We start from the raw sequence: 22,106 nt of genomic DNA, 5'->3' as shown, positions 1-22,106 counted from the left end.
TTTCACCTCCCTTAGTCTACAGCTCCCCTTGCTTTCTTTTTCTAATAAAATAAGAAACCCAAAATAGATTTTCAGAACCTTCTTCCTCCATATAGGAAGGACTAGATTCAAAACACATGGAACTGAACCCTGGATCAGTTCCTTTTCTCCCACTTCACTGCTTAGCTGTTGCAGTTATTCATCTTCACGGAATAAAATCTTAGCTCACACTCTAGTTATATTTTTTAGAAAATGGCGCCTTATATACAAATGTGAAATATAAACCAAACAATAAGGATTAGGAAAAATAGAGTTACGTTACTGAATAGTACCAAGTAGCACATTATAATGGAAGATAAGCATACTTCTACTCTGGGATTTGCTCTAATGCCTTCTTGACTCTTCTCAGGGGTGTCATCTACTTCATCTATACCAGCTCTGGACCATGTTCAGAGGGAAACCCAGGCAATAACAAACATTCATATTGACTAGACTCTTTTTTGTTGTTGTTGGTTAAATTCTTTGTTCTCTGCTTCCCCACAATGCCCATCCTCCTTTTCCCTTCTTTCTCACTTGCTGAGGACTGCTAGGAAAATGGCATCAATTAAGGAGATAGGGTTAGGGTTAGGGCTAGGGCTAGGGTGAGGGTTACGGTTAGGGTTAAGATAAATAGCTCAACCTTCCTGGCTTCAGCTATACCTGGAGAGCTGACAGGATATACTTTTTGCACTGTGACCCAAGGACGTGAAGCCACACCAAACAAACCAGCTCCATTTGGTTCCCAACTTAAAATCATCATGTGTCTAAAACCTATTTGGTAAAGAAAGAAGAGCTGCATGAAAACATGACCATTGTAGATAACTATGTGAGATAAGAATTTGCTGTACTAAAAAGCTTATCCTAATTTACTGCCATTGGCATGTCATTCTTTAGGGCAGTTGTTCTCAACCAGGAGTGATTTTGCTCCCAGAGGATTTTTAGCAATGTCTGGAGACATTTTTGGTTGTTATAGCTGTAGGGGTGCTACTGGTATCTATTGGATAGAGGTCAAGGATGTTGCTAAACATCCTACAACACAAAGGACAGTCCCTTATGACAAAGAATTATCCAGTCTAAAATGTCAGTAGTTCCATGAAACCCTGCTTTAGGGGATGCCAGTTTCTATTGTGTATTTTTATTTTACTTTTGTTCTCATAAGTTTTAACTATTTGTTACCAAAACCCAGAAATGTCACGCATTTTTGACAGAATGCAGTCATGGCCAGCAATAGGTAAGAGCAATTATAGGGAATCACTATGTTCAGATGTCTTCCTTCTCAAGATTCCCGATGGGGTACTCAAGTGATGTCTAGGACCTGGCGACTGGTACCACAGGAGTTGCAGTGGGCCTTGTCTGGACCTTTCCAGATGCGAGGTCTCCTTGGGCTACCCTGTGCATTCTGACATGACACTGAAGTTGGTGTTAGTGTCTCGTGATCATTTCACTTAGCCCAGGGTGGTGCTGGCCTGTGCCTGTGGTCTCCTTAATCCAGACAGAGAATATAATCTTCAGAGGAAAAGAACCTTGACTCTCAAATCACTATTAAAATGTTTGAAAGTAGGCTCTGGCTTTTGGTCCTAATTTTCTCCATAAATATAATATCTCCTCTGGATTCTTCTTCATTTTCCAAGGCTGTCCTTCTATATGTTGCCAAGATTCTACACAACAATCTCATTCTAGGACCTCATTTCCACCGCTCATCCTGTGGCCTTTGGTGTCCTCGAGGCTGTTGTGCTTAGCCTAGGTCTCTATTCTTTCGGGCTGTTTGGACTGTCTGGGCTTAGAGGCAGTGGGGCAACTAAAAAAAGCCCTGGACTTGACTGTCAAGACAACCCCAGGTCCAGAAACTTCAAACTGTGCCCTTCACCCTGGGTGCCCTGGGAGGCATGTCAGTCCCCATCCCTACAATGCCTACTCCATATCATTGAAAGTGCTTATAAACTGAAAAGCTCTCCACAAAAGCACAGGCCTGTGCTGTTTATGGAATTTCACGGCTCTCTCATCTCCTAAGGACTTGGACTCATCTTCCAAATGGCCTCAAGTCACCTATTTAAAATACTTCACAGACTGATTTATTTTAGAAAAAAAGTGGGGGGGGGGGGAATAAGTTATCAGTATGGCACTATAGCAGTTATACAAGCCATGGCTTAGGAAGTTCTTCGACCTTGTGCAGCTGCTCAGGTTTTGAAGGACATTGCATGTTCCAAAACACCCAGATAAGCACATTTGCAGTTTACAGAAGGAAGTCCTCAAAACCAAACTCTGTCGAACTTTCAGTAACCCTGAGTGGGAATCCAAGAATGGTGGCTTCTGAGCCTTTAGTAGGTGTGTCTTCCTCTTGGTCTGGCTTTAAAGGTGGTGGCTAAAGTCTCTCAGGCCTGCTCACGGGGCTGACACATGCTGGTCAAAAGAATCGGGTCAGTCTTGTGTTCTACAACGTTGAAAGGACAGGACTTCAGGTGCTCAGACATGGAGGCAACTTCATTAAACTCCCAGCTCTTGATTTTGGAGAAGAGGCTGCTGAATTGCCAGATCTATGAGGAAAGAGAGAAGCTCCAAAGTAAACACTGGGGTAATAACCCTCAGGCCGGCTTTATTTGAACAGTGTGGGGAAATGCCTTTCTGTTCTTCCTGTTCTTAGATTCCTGAGAGTATTTAGTGGCTGCAGCATACATTTGTTAGTCCTTTCTACAGCATCCAATTCCTAGTTCCCCCTTCCAACTGATAATCATCCCAGCCAGCCATGTATTGTGTGGAAATGACTAACACCAATCTGCTTATTGACATACACCCTTCCCCCATCCCCCACCTCCCCAGGAACAGTGGTTAGTTCTAGAATAGACGTATGGTTCAAATCAGGACAACGAGTGCCAATGAGACTCTACTCCAGAACTTTTGTTTGTGATACCAAGAAGCAGAGTCTCTTTTCCCCTCTGTGCTTGAACTTGGAAGCTACAGTCTTAGGAGCTTCTGGCAGCCACCAGGGACCATGAAGGGAGAACTGTGTCTTAGAGTGGAGCCACAAGCGAGGAAGTAGAGATAAGAAATAGAGAGTAAAACGGTCATTTGGGGGCATTTTGAGCTGCTAGATCAAGCCATACCTGAAGCCATCACCTTTGCACGCTTCAGTTATATAGGCCAATAAATTCCCTTTATTGTTTGTCCTGTTAAGTTGGTTTTCTATTGCTTAAAACTAAAAGTATGCTAACTAATAAGAGTCTCACTAGAACAGAAACCTTAGGAGAAATCTAGAAGTCTGGCACTCAAATCCCTGTGGGCCTTTCCACCTAGGATGTGGTGGCAAAGCCACTAGTTTTAAAATCTGGCTATGAGGATAGGCATAATCTGATATCCTTCAACCTGATCATTTCACCCTCAGTTTCTTGTCATTGTTACTATATAAGAAAAGTGTATCCTGTGATCTTGGAACTATTTTCCTTTGTACTTTAAAAGGCCATTTTAATATGAGCATTCTTTAGCTCCAACTAAATTCTCTTTCTTCCTTTCTGCAAGGAAATTAGTTTGTCCCAAATGATATTTAAGAGTGGTCAGCAATCACTGAATTGGGAAAAAATGTGAGCCAAAAAATAATGAAATTTCTGGTATGTAACTTAAATTATTTGCATTTGATTTTACAGAGGAAGATATTAGGTAGTTCTAGATGATACATTGTATCTTGGCGATACAGTTCCCAAAGGCAGGGTCTTAGTCTCATTCATGTTTATCCCTAACACATGGTTGGTTGGCAGTCATTATCTAACACATGGATTGCAGGCATGGATTCAAGCATGAATTCATGAGGGAGAGTCTGATAATTATTTTTTGAAGAAGACTGCTCAGGGAATAAATAATAGAAAATATGCAGGATGTTTTAGACATAATCAATAAAAATAGATGTAAACATCTCCTAACTCCCCAATACCAGTTTGCATATACCCACATACTGGGAAGAGACTCAACAGTGAGATTTTGGAATTATTGACCTAAATGGGCATCGTAAATTTGTGATTCACATTACCAATATATGTACCATAAGAGAGGATGCTACGGCACCTTGGATATGACGAATTGGGAGTTTCACTTCTATACAGTACAAGCCAATAGAACTTATAATACAGTTAAGCAAGCCTAACCTGATTGGGAAAAGGGAACGAGGTTTTTCCAAAGGGAAAGATTCTTTGATCTATACAGCAGAGTTTTTTTAAAAAATTAAATAAGCATTTGAACCAGGGGAAATCAGTGGACCAAATTATTTTAGAATTTCAAAATGAATTCAACAGGGGCAAAACTTGTTTGTAAATAAATTAGTTGACATAGGGCTGAGGAGAATTTGTTGGCATATTGTATCAGTTGGAGTCCAGGCAGAAAACAGATGGCACGCTCAAACTGGGTAATCTGAAGAGAATTTTATAAAGGAATGATATACAAATGTGTGGGCAGGGTATAGAAAACCCAGGCTAGTAACAATCTAGAGTGTTACTATCCTAGGCCTGAAAGGGAGGAATGAAGTCAATGGAACCCAGAATCGGTAACCTGTGTGGAGAGAGCCATCAGATACAGCTGGAGGGACATGGCCAGTGCAAAATGTCATGGAGGGGAGAATGCATGCAGGGAGGAAGCCAGAAGAATAGCTATGTCAACCTCACTCTTCTCCCTCCTGACCATCTCCTGCTGATACACTCCCGTTAGATTAGCCCAACTGGAAGCTGGAGGGCAGGGGAGCTGGTTAAGCTAGTCTGTAAAGATCAGCCTCCTGGGGGACAGATCACGATGGAGAATGGATCATGTGAGCAAACGGAAGACATGCAGGACACATACATAAATAGGCATTACCATTTGTATTGCCATTTTTATGTTTATGGGTCTGTCTCCTCTACTATGCTGACCTCCTTGAGTTCATAGACTGTGTTTTTATTCCCGGTAACCTAGTACAATCTCAGTGCCTAGTACACTGCTTGGTGCACAGAAGGCCCTTAGTAAATACTTGTTGAATGAATGAATAAGTGAATGACTATTTACTTGCCTTTCTGTGAACTCTCCACGAGGTGCCTCCATGGGAATACCTCTTCTTCTTCCACTGCAGGAGGACCATCCCTCTCTCTTGTAACAAAGTGGCACAGATATTCCTCATCAGCACGGACACCTGGGAGAGCTGGGATAGGCTGACGCTGTCTAAGAACCCAGCAACGTACTGCAAAACCTCCAGGGGCAGGCTGGTTAGAGAATTCTGGCTTTTTCCTTCACGGCCTGAGAGATGGCTGTTCCCTCCCTCACTCAGCTCTGAAGCAACCTCCGGCTTGATGGCAAAGGTCTTGAGCTCCTGACTATAGATTACTTTTGCCTTTTGCCCTGGGGGACAGAAATGGTTTTGAATAAAGGTACATCCCAAGTAGGCAAGGGGGCATCGGTGCTGGAACCAACCATTGAGACATGACTGAATGTCTGTGTGGACATTCTTGAAATGTAGGGGGAATTCATCCCTCCTGAAGAATTTGTTGCAAGTGAAAGTAAAGGCAGAACTGCTCTTGTTGTGTCTCCTGGTCACACACTCACTGTGGAGCTCCATATGGAGCTCATTCAGGTTGGCAGTGGTTAGAAGGTCAGCCAGCACCATCCTGGAGGAAAATTGTTCTGGCTCAAAACTGTATGTCTGTGTAGCAAAATCCATGAACAGCCCATCAATGCTCCTGGATTCAGAGATGACATGACCTTTGAGTTCTCTTTCCAGAGCACACAGCAGGGTGGTCTTGATGAGATCTGATTTGGGCAGGTCCTCCACAGTGATCCCTAAATCCAAAGTATCTACTGCTTTGTGTTCACTTGGCCTACAACTCGACAAGGTGTCTCTGAGGTGAGCCCGCTTCCCGCAGTAGCTCACGGGAACTTTGAAGGTGTAAACGGTCTTCACTTCCTGAGCCTCAAGTTTGCCATAAACAAAGTCTCTCTCTTTAGGTGTACAAGGAGGCAACTGACCAAAGTGAATAAGCATCCTCCCATTGTGCACCAGGTACATATTATAGTCCTTTGCATCCACAGCTGTTTTCAGTCTTTCCAGAACACCATCCTGCCAAGGGGCAAGCCCTGACTTTTCTATGGCTGCATGAAAGTCCCGCTGCTTCTGGTCTTCCTGTGTCTCTTTCCCTTTGGCAGCGCTCTCTTCTACTGTGTTGTTGCTGCTGGACATCTGTTCTTTCTCTGGGCCGTCCCTGCTCGTGCCCTCACTGCTCACTGATGGGCTCGTTAAAGCAGAGGCCGCGTGCTCTTTGCTGAATATATTTTCCCACTTGTCAAACTTGGCTAGGTCCATCCCTTCTTTGGTTTTGGCTAATACCTCTCGTTCTTCTTGACTCAGCTCTGCCACCTCTCCGTTGGTGGTTGACAGAGAGCCGCTTGTTACCAAACCAGCATCTGCCCCGCCCACCGCTCCTTCCATTTCCTTCCAGCTGGCTTCACCATTCATGGTAGGTTCCTCTTCCATGGGTTCTCTAGCTTCTGGGAAAAGTTCTACCATTTTCAGAGATCTAAAGAGGACCTTCTGGTCTTGGAGGGCCAGGGCTGTGTCCAAGCACTCCTCATTGGGGGTCTCTTTCATGATGTTCTCGTGAAGGGCTGTTTCAGAGTCCACGTTTGGCCAGCGGTTCCACTCCATCGAGCAGCAGACCACGCTGGCGGGGCACGCTTGCAGGTGCTTGGCCAGCTTGTGGCGGGAAATGGAAAGGGGGCAGCCAGATTCGGAGTTGAGGCACGGAACCTGCTCTAAAGGGCACAGGAGCTCGTGCTCTGCCTCTTTGCACATGTGGAAGGTAGCGCCGCAGGACAGGTGGCAGTTTATCACCAGGCAGGAGACACCAGGCTCCACAGGCATGTGGCAGTGACGGTTGAAGCATCTGTCACAGTGCCTGTGCTGCCCTGGTGGAGGCCTGCGCGCCCTACGCTGGAGACACCAAAGGCAAGGGGAAAGAGAAAACAAATGACTGCTGGAAGAGAAGCTCTATGCATGTCTGTGAGTGTTTAAGTTTTAATTGACTTATTTCCTGTTTATTCATGCTTATTGTAGGAATCTTGAAAAATATAGAAAATCATAAGAAGAAAGCAAAAACACTCATAATCCCACAACCTAGAAATAACAGCTATCAATACTCTTCTCTTTATTTTCCAATAGTTTATTCTATGTATTAGCTGTGTTGAGAATAGAAAAAAAAACAAAGGTGAAAGTAATGGGCTACAAGGTTGACAATTGCTGTTTTTGAGTTGTGGGTTGTGGAGGATTTATATGACACAGTTAATACTATGAATACAATTTTGCATTCTGCTTTAACTTGCTATTATGACCTGTCTAGGCTGTTTTATTAAATTTCTTTGCAAACTTTCTTCATAATGGCAGTGTAACATTCCAGAATGAGTGTTCTGTCATTCATTTAACCAACTACCACTAGGGGGTATGCTGGGAGGACATGCGGCATGTCTGATTTTGTTCACATCTTGGTCCCCAGCACCTGTCACAGGACCAGGACCATTGTAAGCACTCAGTAATATTTGCTGAATGAAGGAATTGTTAGCCATTTAGATTATACCTGGATTTTTTGCTTTTTCATATGTAAAATTTTACTAAAAATCTTTGCTCACAGATCTTTCTCAGGTCTCGCTTTCCCCCTATTCTGTGTCGGTTTCTTCTAGGTTCTGCTCTAGCATCTCTGGTTTGGCAAAAAGCCAATATATATCATCAGACCAAAAGGATAAATCTGCCAGATGCTTGGGCTACAGGCTAAATGAAGCCAGACCTGGACCTGTGAAAGGTAAAGTTCCAATAAACACCTGGTACTTACCATAGCTTCCAAATTTCTTCTTGCTTTGTAACTCTAGGGGAAAATATAAAAATACAAATATGAATGATTAGTAAGAAAAGTATTTTATCTGTTTTAACAGGGGCCAAAGAGACGTCACGTATTCTTCCACCACCCTGGAGGTAAGTGTCCTGGCCCACATTTTGCAGTCAAATATACTCTACCTAGATACAACAATTGTTAACATTTTGCCCCTTTCACTTTCTCTCTCTCTCAACAAACACACACACACACACACACACACACACACACATTTTTTGCCAAACCACTTGAAGATAAGTTGCTGATGTCATGACACTTCATCTGTAAGTACTTCAGCATGTATTTCCTAAGAATAAAGACATTTTTTTGTAACTACAGTAACATTATCTCACCTAAGAAAACTAAAAATAATTTTCTAGTATCATGTAACATGCTGTCTATATTCAAATTTCCCCAATTATCCCCAAAATATCTTCTGTACTTTTTAAAAAAACAACTCAGTTTTGAACCAGGATCCCTTTAAGGTTAATTTATTACATTTGTTTGTTAAATCTTTTTAGCCTCTTTTCATCTGGAAAATCCCCCTCAACTTTTCTTTTTTAGAAGAGACAGCCTTAAATCTCAAGGAAATTGTATGCTAGTTCATTCATGTATTCATTTGTTCATCCATTCATTTAACAAACGTTTTTGATTACCTACTATGTACCAGTAAGTGAGCATAAGGGTCACCTGGACTGCTTGTTAAAGTGGCTTTAAACACTATTGTTCATTAGAATCAGCTGTGATTCTTGTTAAATATATAGATCCCCACTGTTCAATATGGTAGCCACTGGCCACATGTGGCTATTTAAATTTAAATTAATCAAAATGAACTAGAATTAATAATTCAGTTCCTCAAGTCATATTAGCTACACTTCAAGTGATCAGTAGCTACTCTATTGGACAACACCGCTATAGACGCTGGCTGCACCCCTGACCTGAGCGAAGGGTGTATCCTGGAATTTACATTCTTAACACGTTCCCCATCTGACTCATGCACCATAAGTGTGAAAGAGGGATCACGCCAGAATCCCTCTTAGGGTATAGAGGGATACCCCATACCCTAATAGTCAGCCTGACCATCAGTAGCTTCAGGGCTAACTAGAAGATTAATCAGACAGAGAGGGAGCTGAGCAGAGTGGAAAGGCTGTGAGGGTAGGACTGAGATGGAGCAGAATAGGATCAGGCAAAGAGCACATCTTTTGGATGCAAGAGTCTAGCTACTTGATCTTTTAACATACAATTTAACATGCAGGTAGGCTCCTGCCATATTCCTGATCACTCCTGGGGGGAAAAAGCCCATTATGGACTTGTAGAAATTCATAAATATTAGGCTTAAGCATCTAGAATTATTTGGTACTCAATAAGGAACCATTTACCATTGTAATTGGGGTGTTAACCAGTAGTAGTGGAAGAATGGAGTGGAAAGACCTAGAGTTAGAAAATTCTATGTAGAGAACATGATGGAGGCTGAGATTGTGAGACTGATGACAGTAGAAATAGGCAAGATGAGACAGACAGGAGATATTACAAGGGTGGATCAACTAACATTTTTGTTTCTGGCTGGAGATGGGGGAAGAAGAAGAGTCAAAGGTGATGCCAAGAAGGTGAACTAAGAAGAGAGAATGTTGGGTGTAGTTCTGAGAAAAATAGAGGTCTAAGGAGGGAACTGTTTTGGGAAGAAAAATGGGTCCAGCGAGTGTAATACAAGTTCCTTTAGGTGATGACAGATCATGTGGGTGGGAAGATGAGGGGTTAGAATATAGAGATGCAGACTTGAGAATTATCCACTTAAAAGTAAGAGGAAGCCATAACTGGGGATGTGAGAACACAGAATAGAAATCTGAGCCATGAAGTACAAGGCTAAGTATGACCACTTTGGGGACAATAAGAAGAAGCAGAGCCAGAGAAGCTAAGAGAGTCAGGACTATGTTGCCAGATGTAAAGGAAAGGGTGAGTGATGGCCTCCAATGCTGCTGTGAGGTTAAGAACAGGGATGACAATGCCACTGCTCATGGCAGGTCCCCAAAGAGCTCTTGCCAGAGCATTTGCATTTCAGCTGTGAGGTGGGACCCTTGGCCATTCAAAATCTAGTGTTTGTTTGGAGTAGAGGAGAAAGCTATTAAGCACACACTCCAATGTTGGCAGGGCCTGTGCCCTGGCTGGGAGAATGTGATCATCTGCTTTCTATTCATAACAGACATTCATCAAGAATGGACTCTGGATGACTCAGGGTCCCCTGTTGGTTTTTAGGTGGGCAAGAAGAGGCAGGTCACAAATGGAGTAAGGTTATGTGAAAAAAGCTAACAGCACCAGGAATGTCCAACTTCATATTTGCCGACTGGGTTCTGTCACAAAGTTGAGCCCAGTTTCCAGCAAGGGCAAAGCAGCCCTGGCTAGTTCTGTGCACTCAGTGTATGTAGTGAGAACTCTGCCCCTATCAGCAGGCATGTGTCTGGCTGGAGGGACAATAGTGATGAACTCTAAGCCCAATCATTTCTTTTTCTCCCTCTTCTTCCTCTTCCTCTTCCTCTTCCTCTCCTTCTCCTTCTTCTCCTTCTTCTTTTTTTAGTTGAAGAATAGTTGATTTACAATGTTGTGTTAGTTTCAGGTGTACAGCAAAGTGATTCAGTTATATATACATCTATATCAATTTTTTTCAGATTATTTTCCCTTATAGGTTATTATAAAATATTGAGTATAATTCCCTGTGCTACACATTAGGTCCTTGTTGCCAATCATTTCTTATCCTTCAGCATTATAAAGATGGTTCTTAGCAACAGTGTTATTGAAGCTGGGAACATTTGTGGTGGAGTCTTATTGCTCTCCATCTCTTTGAGGTTATATGAAAATATTCCTTTAAGAGAAAAGAAAAGCAATGCAGGCAGGCAACAAAGATGCTGTTGCTTTATGTTGCTATTTAAAGATCTTCTGCCAGGCTCTGGAGCTACCCCAGATGAGTGACTTTGAGAGAAGGCATGTGCTGAGCAGAAAGACACTGAGTGGAGATGACTTTGTGGAGACATTTGGCAGTGGAGGAAAGGAGAAAGACAAATATAGCCTAAGGGCATTAAAAAAAATCACATCTGAACCTTTTGTTATATATCTGGGGGAAATCTTTCCCACTGAGATAAAGGACAATCCAAAATTGTTGATAGTCTAATTATTGCTGGAGAAACAGGGTAACCAATCATCCTGGTTTGCCTCAGTCTCTCCTGGTTTGAGCACTGAAAGTCCCAGGTCCCAGGAAACCTCTTATTCCCAGGCAAACTTAGACAGCTGATTGGTCACCTTAGGTTGGAGTCAGCTGGTGTTGCCTCAATTTAATCAAATTAGATTTATCATAGGTTGTCTTGTGACATGAGATGCCCTGTTCTCCCAATTTCTGTTCCTGTGCAGTGACTGGATTCTTATCCTCCATGGGGTCTGTCTGACTTTCCCAGATGGAGTGATTTCTCCATTTTGGATGTCATAGTGGAAGAGAAATAAAATATTAGTGCTTAACATGTGCGTTTACATAACATCTCATTTAATCCTCACAATAATAATGTGAGGTGGGTAGTACCATCTCCAGTTTACTGATAAGGTCACTGAGGCACAAAGAAGCCTAAGTTTGTCTGGCTTCAAACTCTACTGTCTGCTACCTCACACTGTGTCCGTCAGAGACCCATAGAGACATTTGTGGTCCATCTCCATGATTTGGGGAGAATGCAAGCCCATGGCTAGAGTCTGTAAGGGGAAAGCCTTTTTTCCCCCAGTTGGGGCACAGAAAGGTGTCTACCTGTATAATCTTTCCAAATTGTAGAGAAGCTGGATGCTTCACATTAGGAAGCACCTCCATGCCTATGATGAAGTTTTTTTTTTTTTGGTCCCCCTCTGGACCACAACCCATACTGTGCCCTTCTGAATAGAGGAAACAAGAAGACTGCGCAGGTCCCATGCCTTTGCATTTCAAGGAATACAAATGTGGCAGGGCAGATTTTTAAGGTTAAAAATCTGCACTATACAACAAAAAGAATAAAATATCTAGGAATAAACCTACCTAAGGAGACAAAAGACCTGTATGCAGAAAATTATAAGACACTGATGAAAGAAATTAAGGATGATACAAATAGATGGAGAGATATACCATGTTCTTGGATTGGAAGAATCAACATTGTGAAAATGACTCTACTACCCAAAGCAATCTACAGATTCAATGCAATCCCTATCAAACTACCACTGGCATTTTTCACAGAACTAGAACAAAAAATTTCACAATTTGTATGGAAACACAAAAGACCCCGAATAGCCAAAGCAATCTTGAGAACGAAAAATGGAGCTGGAGGAATCAGGCTCCCTGACTTCAGACTATATTACAAAGCTACAGTAATCAAGACAGTTTGGTACTGGCACAAAAACAGAAATATAGACCAATGGAACAGGATAGAAAGCCCAGAGATAAGCCCACGCACATATGGTCACCTTATCTTTGATAAAGGAGGCAAGCATATACAGTGGAGAAAAGACAGCCTCTTCAATAAGTGGTGCTGGGAAAATTGGACAGATACATGTAAAAGTATGAAATTAGAACACTCCCTGACACCATACACAAAAATAAACTCAAAATGGATTAAAGACCTAAGTGTAAGGCCAGACACTATCAAACTCTTAGAGGAAAACATAGGCAGAACATTCTATGACATAAATCACAGCAAGATTCTTTTTGACCCAGCTCCTAGAGAAATGGAAATAAAAACACAAATAAACAAATGGGACCTAATGAAACTTAAAAGCTTTTGCACAGCAAAGGAAACCATAAACAAGACCAAAAGACAACCCTCAGAATGGGAGAAAATATTTGCAAATGAAGCAACTGACAAAGGATTAATCTCCAAGATTTACAAGCAGCTCATGCAGCTCAATAACAAAAAAACGAACAACCGAATCCAAAAATGGGCAGAAGACCTAAATAGACATTTCTCCAAAGAAGATATACAGATTGCCAACAGACAGATGAAAGAATGCTCAACATCATTAATCATTAGAGAAATGCAAATCAAAACTACAATGAGATATCATCTCACACCGGTCAGATTGGCCATCATCAAAAAATCTAGAAACAATAAATGCTGGAGAGGGTGTGGAGAAAAGGGAACACTCTTGCACTGTTGGTGGGAATGTAAATTGATACAGCCACTATGGAGAACAGTATGGAGGTTCCTTAAAAAACTACAAATAGAACTACCATACGACCCAGCAATCCCACTACTGGGCATATACCCTGAGAAAACCATAGTTCAAAAAGAGTCATGTACCAAAATGTTCATTGCAGCTCTATTTACAATAGCCAGGACCTGGAAGCAACCTAAGTGTCCATCATCGGATGAATGGATAAAGAAGATGTGGCACATATATACAATGGAATATTACTCAGCCATAAAAAGAAATGAAATGGAGGTATTTGTAATGAGGTGGATGGAGTTAGAGTCTGTCATACAGAGTGAAGTAAGTCAGAAAGAGAAAAACAAATACAGTATGCTAACACATATATATGGAATCTAAGGGAAAAAAAAAAAAAAGGCCATGAAGAACCTAGTGGCAAGACAGGAATAAAGATACAGACCTACTAGAGAATGGACTTGAGAATATGGGGAGGGGGAAGGGTGAGATGTGACAGGGTGAGAGAGTGTCATGGACATATATACACTACCAGATGTACAATAGATAGCTAGTGGGAAGCAGCCGCATAGCACAGGGAGATCAGCTCGGTGCTTTGTGACCACCTAGAGGGGTGGGATGGGGAGGGTAGGAGGGAGGGAGATGCAAGAGGGAAGAGATATGGGAACATATGTATATGTATAACTGATTCACTTTGTTATAATGCAGAAACTAACACACCATTGTAAAGCAATTATACTTCAATAAAGATGTTTTTAAAAAAAAAAAAAATCTGCACTATAGGGACTTCCCTGGTTGCTCAGTGGTTAAGAATCCTCCTGCCAATGCAGTGGACACGGGTTCGACCCCTGGTCCAGGAAGATCCCACATGCTGCGGAGGAACTAAGCCTGTGCACCTCAACTACTGAGCCTGTGCTCTAGAGACCACGAGCCACAACTACTGAGCCCGTGTGCCACGACTACTGAGGCCTGCGCACCTAGAGCCCGTGCTCTGCAACGAGAGAAGCCACTGCAATGAGAAGCCCGCACGCTGCCACGAGGATTAGCACCCCCTTGCCGCAACTAGAGAAAGCCCGCTCGCAGCAACGAAGACCCAAGGCAGCCAAAAATTAATTAATTAATTAATTAAAAACAACTAAACAAATTTTCAGGTGTTTATCTGCCATTATCGTTAAAAAAAATCTGCACTATAATATGGAGTCTGACATTTAAAATGAAATACCTACCAAATCAAAGCATATAGATTATAGAAACTCTTCACTGTGAAAAAGCTGACAAAATTCTATGCCTGAAACAGAGTATGGTTATCCAGGTGACATTTTCCCCTTCAGTTTCTATGCCCCTATATTCACCTTTAAATTCTTGCTTCCTGTCTGAAAAGGCAATACATACATTCCCTCCTCTTAAAAATGAACTTCAATCAAGTCTATGGCCAAAAACACTCTCCCCAAAATATGTTTGTTTTTTTTTAATGTACCATTTTGACCATTTTTTTAACATAAATTTATTTATTTGTTTGTTTGTTTAGTTATTTATTTATGGCTGCGCTGGGTCCTCATTGCTGCACACGGGCTTTCTCTAGTTGTGGCGAGCGGGGACTACTCTTCGTTGTGATGCATGGGTTTCTCATTGTGGTGGCTTCTCTTTGCAGAGCACGGGCTCTAGGCGTGCGGGCTTCAGTAGTTGTGGCACGTGGGCTCTAGAACGCAGGCTCAGTAGTTGTGGTGCACGGGTTTAGTTGCTCTGCAGCATGTGGGATCTTCCTGTACCAGAGCTCAAACTCGTGTCCCCTGCATTGGCAGGTGGCTTCCCAACCACTGCACCACCAGGGAAGCCCCCAAAATTTGTTTTAAAGTTCTCCTGTCTGGAGGAGACAAAGTAATATAATTTAGACTTAAATAGGTGAGAGAGCTGCACAGAACTAGATTTTACTGATTGTACTGTATGAAGTTTAACTAGAATATGAGTAAGTAGAAGGACCAGGTGCGTGAGTTTGGGAGATGAATATTTCTTTAAAGAAATAGAGGAGAATTTAGAACTTGGCAGGGGAGCAGACACTATTTGACGCAGGTTGTGGTGCTTTGCAGATCACTCAGAAAGGAGTAAGTTAATAAGCAAAGGCAAGTCAACTAGAATAGTGGTCCTTAAAATGTGGTACCTAGACCAATAGCATCAGAATTACCTGGGAACTGGTTAGAAATGTACATATTGGGCCCCACCAAATCAGACCTACTGAATCAGACCTACCAGCTGATTCTACTGTAAGTTCAAGTTTGAGAGCTAGATGAGCCTGATATTGTGCCCCAATCACAAAGAAACTACTGCCCAGTTAGGTGGGAAGGCCTAGGAGAAAGATCTGTAAGGGCAGTTGGCAAATCTATCCATTTCTTTCAATCTCCACCACCAGGCCCAGGTCCAAGCACCATCATCTCTCATCCAGTCTGGAGAAACGGCCTTATAATCAGTCTTACTCCTCCCATTTTGATGCCCATTCATCAGCAGAAAGAGTGATTTTAACAACTTTTTTTTTTTTTTGGCTGCGTTGGGTCTTTGTTGCCGTGCGCGGGCTTTCTCTAGTTGCAGTGAGCAGGGCTACTCTTCGTTGCGGTGCACAGGCTTCTCATTGCGGTGGCTTCTCTTGTTGTGGAGCACGGGCTCTAGGTGCGTGGGCTTCAGTAGTTGTGGCACTTGGGCTCAGTAGTTGTGGCTTGCGGGCTCCAGAGCGCAGGCTCAGTAGTTGTGGCGCACGGGCTTAGTTGCTCCGCGGCACGTGGGATCTTCCCGGACCAGGTCTTGAACCTATGTCTCCTGCATTGGCAGGCGGATTCTTAACCACTGCACCACCAGGGAAGTCCCAGCAACTTTTAATTTTAGATCATTACTTCCCTGCTTAAAATCTTTAGGGGATTCTATCCCATCACAAGGAATAAGCTCTGATGTCCTTTTCCTGGCCCACAGGGCCCTACGTGAATGTCCCTTGCTTGTCTCTTTTACCTCACCTCTCTCCCTTAAGCACTTAGCTCCAGCCTTGCTGCTCATTCCTCATTCCTGTACTTGTTCTTTCTCCCAAGAGAATTCTTCCCTTGCTCTTTAATTGCTTATGGGTTCCTTCTTGCTATTCAGATTTCACCTTACCTGCTACCTCCACAGAGTTCTTACCTGACACACCCAATCTAAAGTAAATTAATGAGGGAATTCCCTCGTGGTCCAGTGGTTAGGACTCTGCTCTTTCATTGCCGAGAGCGCAGGTTTAATCCCTGGTCAGGGAATTACGATCCCATAAACTGCACGGAGCGGCCAAAAAAATTAAAAAATAAAAATAAAATAAAGTAAATTAATGAACACTCTCATGTTCTGCTGAGTAATTTTTGACAAGTTATTGAATCTCCCTAAAGGTAATTTATTCATCCATAAAATGGGGCTCATCATAACCCATAGGATTGTGTGAGGATCAAATGAGATAGGGAACGTGTCTAGTGTACAAGAGTCACTCAACTGTTCATCCTTCCTCTATCAGGAAGGTCATTCTCATGGTTACGACCCTTGTCCAGACCTTATTTCTTCCCATTACATCACTCCCAGAGCCCTTGGCTGGTTGTTCAATTTTTAGTTCTCCCCCACTCCAATGGATCTTACATACACTGCCAGCTTAATCATCCTCAAACCCCATTAAAAAAAAATCTTACCTCACTCCTTTAAGGATGTGAATCTCCCTAATTTCCCCCACTTTTGGCCCCTCGTAATCACCACAAAGCAGTCATTTCTCAAGCACTTAGGAATTCAAATAGTACAGTATCAGGCCCGGAGGACCTTTCAGATGCCCCCAAGGCAACTTGAAGCCCTCTTTGCTTCCCAGGCCTCAAGTTCATAATTTTAATTGTTTGCCTACATTAGTTTGTTAATTAATTTGAAAAGGAAGGTTTTGGACTTCCCTGATGGTGCAGTGGTTAATAATCTGCCTGCCAGTGCAGGGGACACAGGTTCGATCCCTGGTCCGGGAAGATCCCACATGCCGCGGAGCAACTAAGCCCGTGCACCACAACTACTGGGCCTGTGCTCTAGGGCTCGCGAGCCACAACTACTGAAGCCTGCGTGCCTAGAGCCCGTGCTCTGCAACAAGAGAAGCCACTGCAATGAGCAGCCGACGCACCGCAACAAAGAGTAGCCCCTGCTCGCCGCAACTAGAGAAAGCCTGCCAGCAGCAATGAAGACCCAACACAGCCAAAAATAAATAAATAAATAAATAAGTAAGTAAATAAATAAAAAGGAAGGTTTCAATTGAGACTTGTCTCTTGCGACTGACTCTGGGTGTTGGTACAACCCAAGGGAAGTTGCTGTGATGGTGTGAGTGATGAGCAACCTGACAAAGGGCATAAACGGAAGTGCTGTGACCCATGGAATATGTGCAGGCTGTGAAAGGAGCTCTGACTGGAATATCAACGGAGGGTGGGAATGCCCCAGGAGGGATACAGGAATGATTTCTGAGGCACTGAGAGTGAGTACAGCTAACACGGCGCCCAGCACTCCATCAGCCTTCAGTGAAGTGTTGGATTGGATGGAGTCGAACAGGACCCTAAAGAAGGCAGCATTTGAAACACCTGTGAGAGCAATTTGAGACCTTTAGGAGGAAGGGGTAATGATGTCAGATATATGCTAATTTGTGTTTTTTTGTTGTTGTTTTGTTTTAAAGGAAGAAAAAGAAATGTTTTCAACTTTATTAGGTTAATGTTGCCTTAACTGAATGGAAAAGAGTCAGTGGACTCCAGTTATAACAGATACTCTCAATGCTGCCAGAATTGTTTGTAGGAGGTTACACTTGTTCTCAACACAGTCATAGAATCAGAAATCTGGATCAGATAGATAAACAGAAATCCTCTGCTCTGGAGCTTCTCAAACTTCAGTGTGCATAGGAATCACCTGGGCAGTCTTTTCTGAAATGCAGCTTCTGATCTGGTAGAACAAACGGTCTAGGAAAGGGTCTAGGATAAACTCTTCATTTTTTACAAGAGAAACTGAGGCCCAGAGAAGTAATGTGTCTTGCTTATGCTCCCACAGTCTCTGACTCTAATCACATGCTTTTATTTTTTCTACTTCACCTTAATAGTTTACTGAGAAATTCTGTAGAAACCACAGTGCCACACAGAGCTACCTGCATGACGATGACCAAGGGCATGTGGGCAGCTTAGATGGTACCAAGGGCAAAGCAGGACAAGGCCTGGAAGAATGAGGAAGAGGTGGTGACCAAGTGTCACTGGCCAGCAAGGTCATGAGAAGGCATAAAGCAGGTATATTTAAATCACTGACTCAAGCACAAGAGAATGCAATTAACAGAAAATAGTTTTAACATTCTTCACTATAAAGTTAGTAGGCAATCAGGGTTGGTGTCAGGGAGATATTTTTAGGCAAGGGGCCCGCCCAGCACCCCTCACATGATGCAGCGACTATTTTGCCTCCTCATGTGGCTAGCCCTGGCAATAATTATTTATTCCTGAGCTTTAACTTTAGTGGAAGTGACAAGGTCAAGAGTTAAAGGACAGAGATTAACTGTTAACCTATTAACCAGCCAATTAATTTGTTACTTTAATTATACATTGTTAATCTGTTTCCCTGCTATGGAGATACTTAATTCTATGGAAAGAAAATGTATAAAGTTAAATATTAAAGTAATCCCTTTGTATCTTGAGATTTTAACACAACCAGTTGGCTGAGGATAATTCCCACATCTGGTCCCATAATCCTGGGCTTTCAGGCTATGATTTCAGCCCTTTCACTATACCCTAAAACCCATCCTCCCTCAAATCTATTCAACCTCACCATCTGCAGTTCTGTACCTACACTAGAAATCTCTCTACCTTTAAACTTTCTAGTTATTTAATTAGCTAGTTAATTCTCATATCTTGTACTTATATTATTAGTTTCAGTATTTTAAATTACTGTGTTGTATTGGCCAAGAAAGTGCAAGCTAAATGGATTATTTAGGAGTAGCTCTGAGTCAGCCGGTCTGGTTGGTTACTGCTAAGCTAACATGCCCATCTTGCTAGGAAAGTACCCGGTATACCCCTTGAAGACCTTTGTGCCATGGAAACTCTGACAAAATTAAATGAAGTTAGGCAATTATACACAGTGCATTTGATTGTGCCTAGCAAACAGGCATAATTATAACCCAGACACCTATAGCAGAGTTATGGGATGCATCTGGAGGTTACAGAGGCAGGCAAGAAGGAACCAGGAGTTAAGGTGTCTGGTGGTAGGTCTCCTTTTACTTGACATTGGTGGCTTTAGCCTGTACACTGCAACGTTCAGAGTGTACAGAATCCCTTTTGCTGCACAGGCCACTTCCTAGGATGTCCTTAGCTGAACTTTTAACTATATAACACTAAAGCAAGGTCCAGAGGAAAACAGGAAAATAAACACTGCTCCATATCCCTGCTAATTTGTTTGTGCATGCAACACTATGCTGTTATTCCCAAAGCTAGAAATAACCTATCTACACTTTAAAGTGTTTGACTCCTCAAGTGTCATTAATCATTTTACTTTTGTCCCCCTGGATTTGCAAGTTTCAAATTTGTGATAATTTTTGGTTTGCATGCGTATACCATTTTTCAACTTGTAAAATACTTTCACTTCTATTCCATAGATGCATTTGGATTTAAGAGAGCTGGGGAGGAGTGAGTCATGTTTAGGGAATATTGTTAAAGAAAAACAGGTTTTAAACTCTGCAGGCAGAATTTAAATAATATATGCAGTAAATACAACTGTGCTAAATTAACTGGTAGAGTGACACAGGTGATGGAATTTAAAGTACATGAGAACGACTTGCAGTTAACATAGCAAATGCTGATTGGGGAAAGATCACAACATTTGGACTTCAGAAAACAGAAATCCTGGGTTCTGGGCCTTCCACCTATTTCCTCACCACCTCCTCCCCGCCGCCATCCTGAACCCCCATCAATACTGTGTAACCTTAGACATAGCACATAACCACTATGGTTGATTTTAGAAGAAAGAGCCTAAGCTGTTAGAAAGCAGGTCATCTCTTCCTGCTCTAAGATTTTAGATTCAAAGCAGGAGTTTACCTATGGCTGGGTCTCATTCTCAGCGCTAACCTTTTCTCCCCCATATGTAACTGATTTGCTTAACAACCCTCTTACTCAGAGCAAAAAGGTGATATGCTGCTCAGCCTCTGCCTCCATGTTCACCACTCTAAATTTCCCCTTGATGAACCTGCCCACATTTGAAAAGCTTACCTTAATGGCATGGGCTGAGTCAGCATCTGCTGCACTTGTGTCCCTTGATGGTGAGCAAGTAGACTGCCCGAGGTGGCTCGGCGTGCATTGGCTGCAGCAGAGGACAGAGTTTTGTCGAGGAGGTAGGGAAAGGAGAAAAAAACTTCAACAGAAATCGTTCAAGTGTTTTGAAGTTAAAAATAAAACTATATCACAAGGGGCAATGTGACCAGGCTCAGCTTACGATTTTTTCTTTCTCCTGTATTTGCCCACACTCCGTCTCTGTTGGAGTGGCAGTTAGCAGGGGAAGCCGGAAGGCAAGTGGGGTTTTATATCAGTGGGTTTTCTTTCCCTTGAGGAAGAAGGAAAATCCTTGTAAGAAGGATCATTTCAAGGCCCGAGCAGCCTCTCAGGGTCCTGTGCATGTGGTTGGCAGATCCATCTGTGCCCACAGTGGCTGGTGGAGCACTCAGGACACGCTGCTGCTCTAATTATAACCGTGCTTTCACCTAAACCTATCACTGGCTGAGGCAGCAACTTGCGCAAGTGACATGTGGTCCTGTTTCTGTTTCTCCTATTTCTTGCCATGACAAGTGGCTGTCCTCTCCTGGCCCTCTTCTTTCCCGGATGGTAGGGAAAGGAAGATTTTGTAATTCAGAAATCAGGCATAGAATAAGTCCAGTCTGAGAAAATTAGAGGTGGTAGGAGGCTTAGCTATCACTTAGTCCAACTCTCTCATTTTACAGATGAGAAGACAGAGAAGAGAAAGTAAGTTGTTCGCCTACATCTTCCAGCACTACGTTGAAAAAAGTAGTGAGTGGTCGGGACTTCCCTGGTGGCGCAGTGGTTGAGAATCCGCCTGCCAATGCAGGGGACACAGGTTCGAGCCCTGGTCCGGGAAGATCCCACATGCTGAGGAGCAACTAAGCCCATGCGCCACAACTACTGAGCCTGCACTCTAGAGCCCGCGAGCCACAACTACTGAGCCCACGTGCCACAACTACTGAGCCTGCACTCTAGAGCCCACGAGCCACAACTACTGAGCCCACGTGCCACAACTACTGAAGCCCGCATGCCTAGGGCCCGAGCTCTGCAACAAGAGAAGCCACTGCAATGAGAAGCCTGCGCACCACAACGAAGAGTAGCCCCTGCTTGCTGCAACTAGAGAAAGCCCGCGTGCAGTAACAAAGACCCAATGCATCCAAAAATAAATAAACAAATTAATTAATTAATTTTAAAAAAAAGTAGTGAGTGGTCATCTCTAACTTGTTTTCTAGATATGTTCATTTGTGTTATATTCCACATATAAGTGATATCGTATGGTATTTGTCTTTCTCTTCTGACTTCAGTTAGTATGGTAATCTCTAGGTCCATTCATGTTGCTGCAAATGGCAATATTTCATTCTTTGTTATGGCTGAGTAATATTCCATTGTGTATATATATACCACATCTTCTTAAGCCAGTTGTCTGTTGATGGGCACTTGGGTTGCTTCCACGTCTTGGCTATTGTAAATAGTGCTGCTATGAACATTGGAGTGCATGTATCTTTTCAAATTAGTGTTTTTGTTTTTTCCAGATATGTACCCAGGAGTGGAATTGCTGGATCGTATGGTAGTTCTATTTTTAGTTTTTTGAGGAACCTCCATATTGTTTTCCATAGTGGCTGCACCAATTTACATTCCCACCAACAGTGTTCAAGGGTTCACTTTTCTCCACATCCTCTCCAACATTTGTTATTTGTAGACTTTTTGATGATAGTCATTCTGACAGGTGTGAGGTGATATCTCATTGTGGTTTTGATTTGCATTTCTCTAATAGTTAGCAGTGTTGAACATC

The 22,106-nt window shown here is 42.7% G+C and overlaps 1 protein-coding gene across 1 annotated transcript; it reads right to left on the bottom strand.

Annotated features, from left to right (window-relative positions):
- Positions 1-304: 304 nt before the first annotated feature.
- FBXO40 (F-box protein 40) lies at positions 305-20,708 on the bottom strand. Its single transcript, XM_061194209.1, has 5 exons — positions 20,514-20,708; positions 20,291-20,381; positions 7,845-7,877; positions 5,042-6,952; positions 305-2,552 (listed from the first exon to the last, which is right to left on the bottom strand). The coding sequence occupies exons 3-5, from the start codon at positions 7,845-7,847 to the stop codon at positions 2,391-2,393; spliced, it is 2,076 nt and encodes a 691-aa protein (XP_061050192.1). The 5' UTR covers positions 7,848-7,877; positions 20,291-20,381; positions 20,514-20,708; the 3' UTR covers positions 305-2,390.
- Positions 20,709-22,106: the final 1,398 nt, after the last annotated feature.

This window comes from Eubalaena glacialis, chromosome 6 (assembly GCF_028564815.1).
Source record: "Eubalaena glacialis isolate mEubGla1 chromosome 6, mEubGla1.1.hap2.+ XY, whole genome shotgun sequence".
NCBI lineage: Eukaryota > Metazoa > Chordata > Mammalia > Artiodactyla > Balaenidae > Eubalaena > Eubalaena glacialis.
Note: the sequence above shows the minus strand (reverse complement) of the source record. Positions and strands in the feature narration are given on the sequence as shown.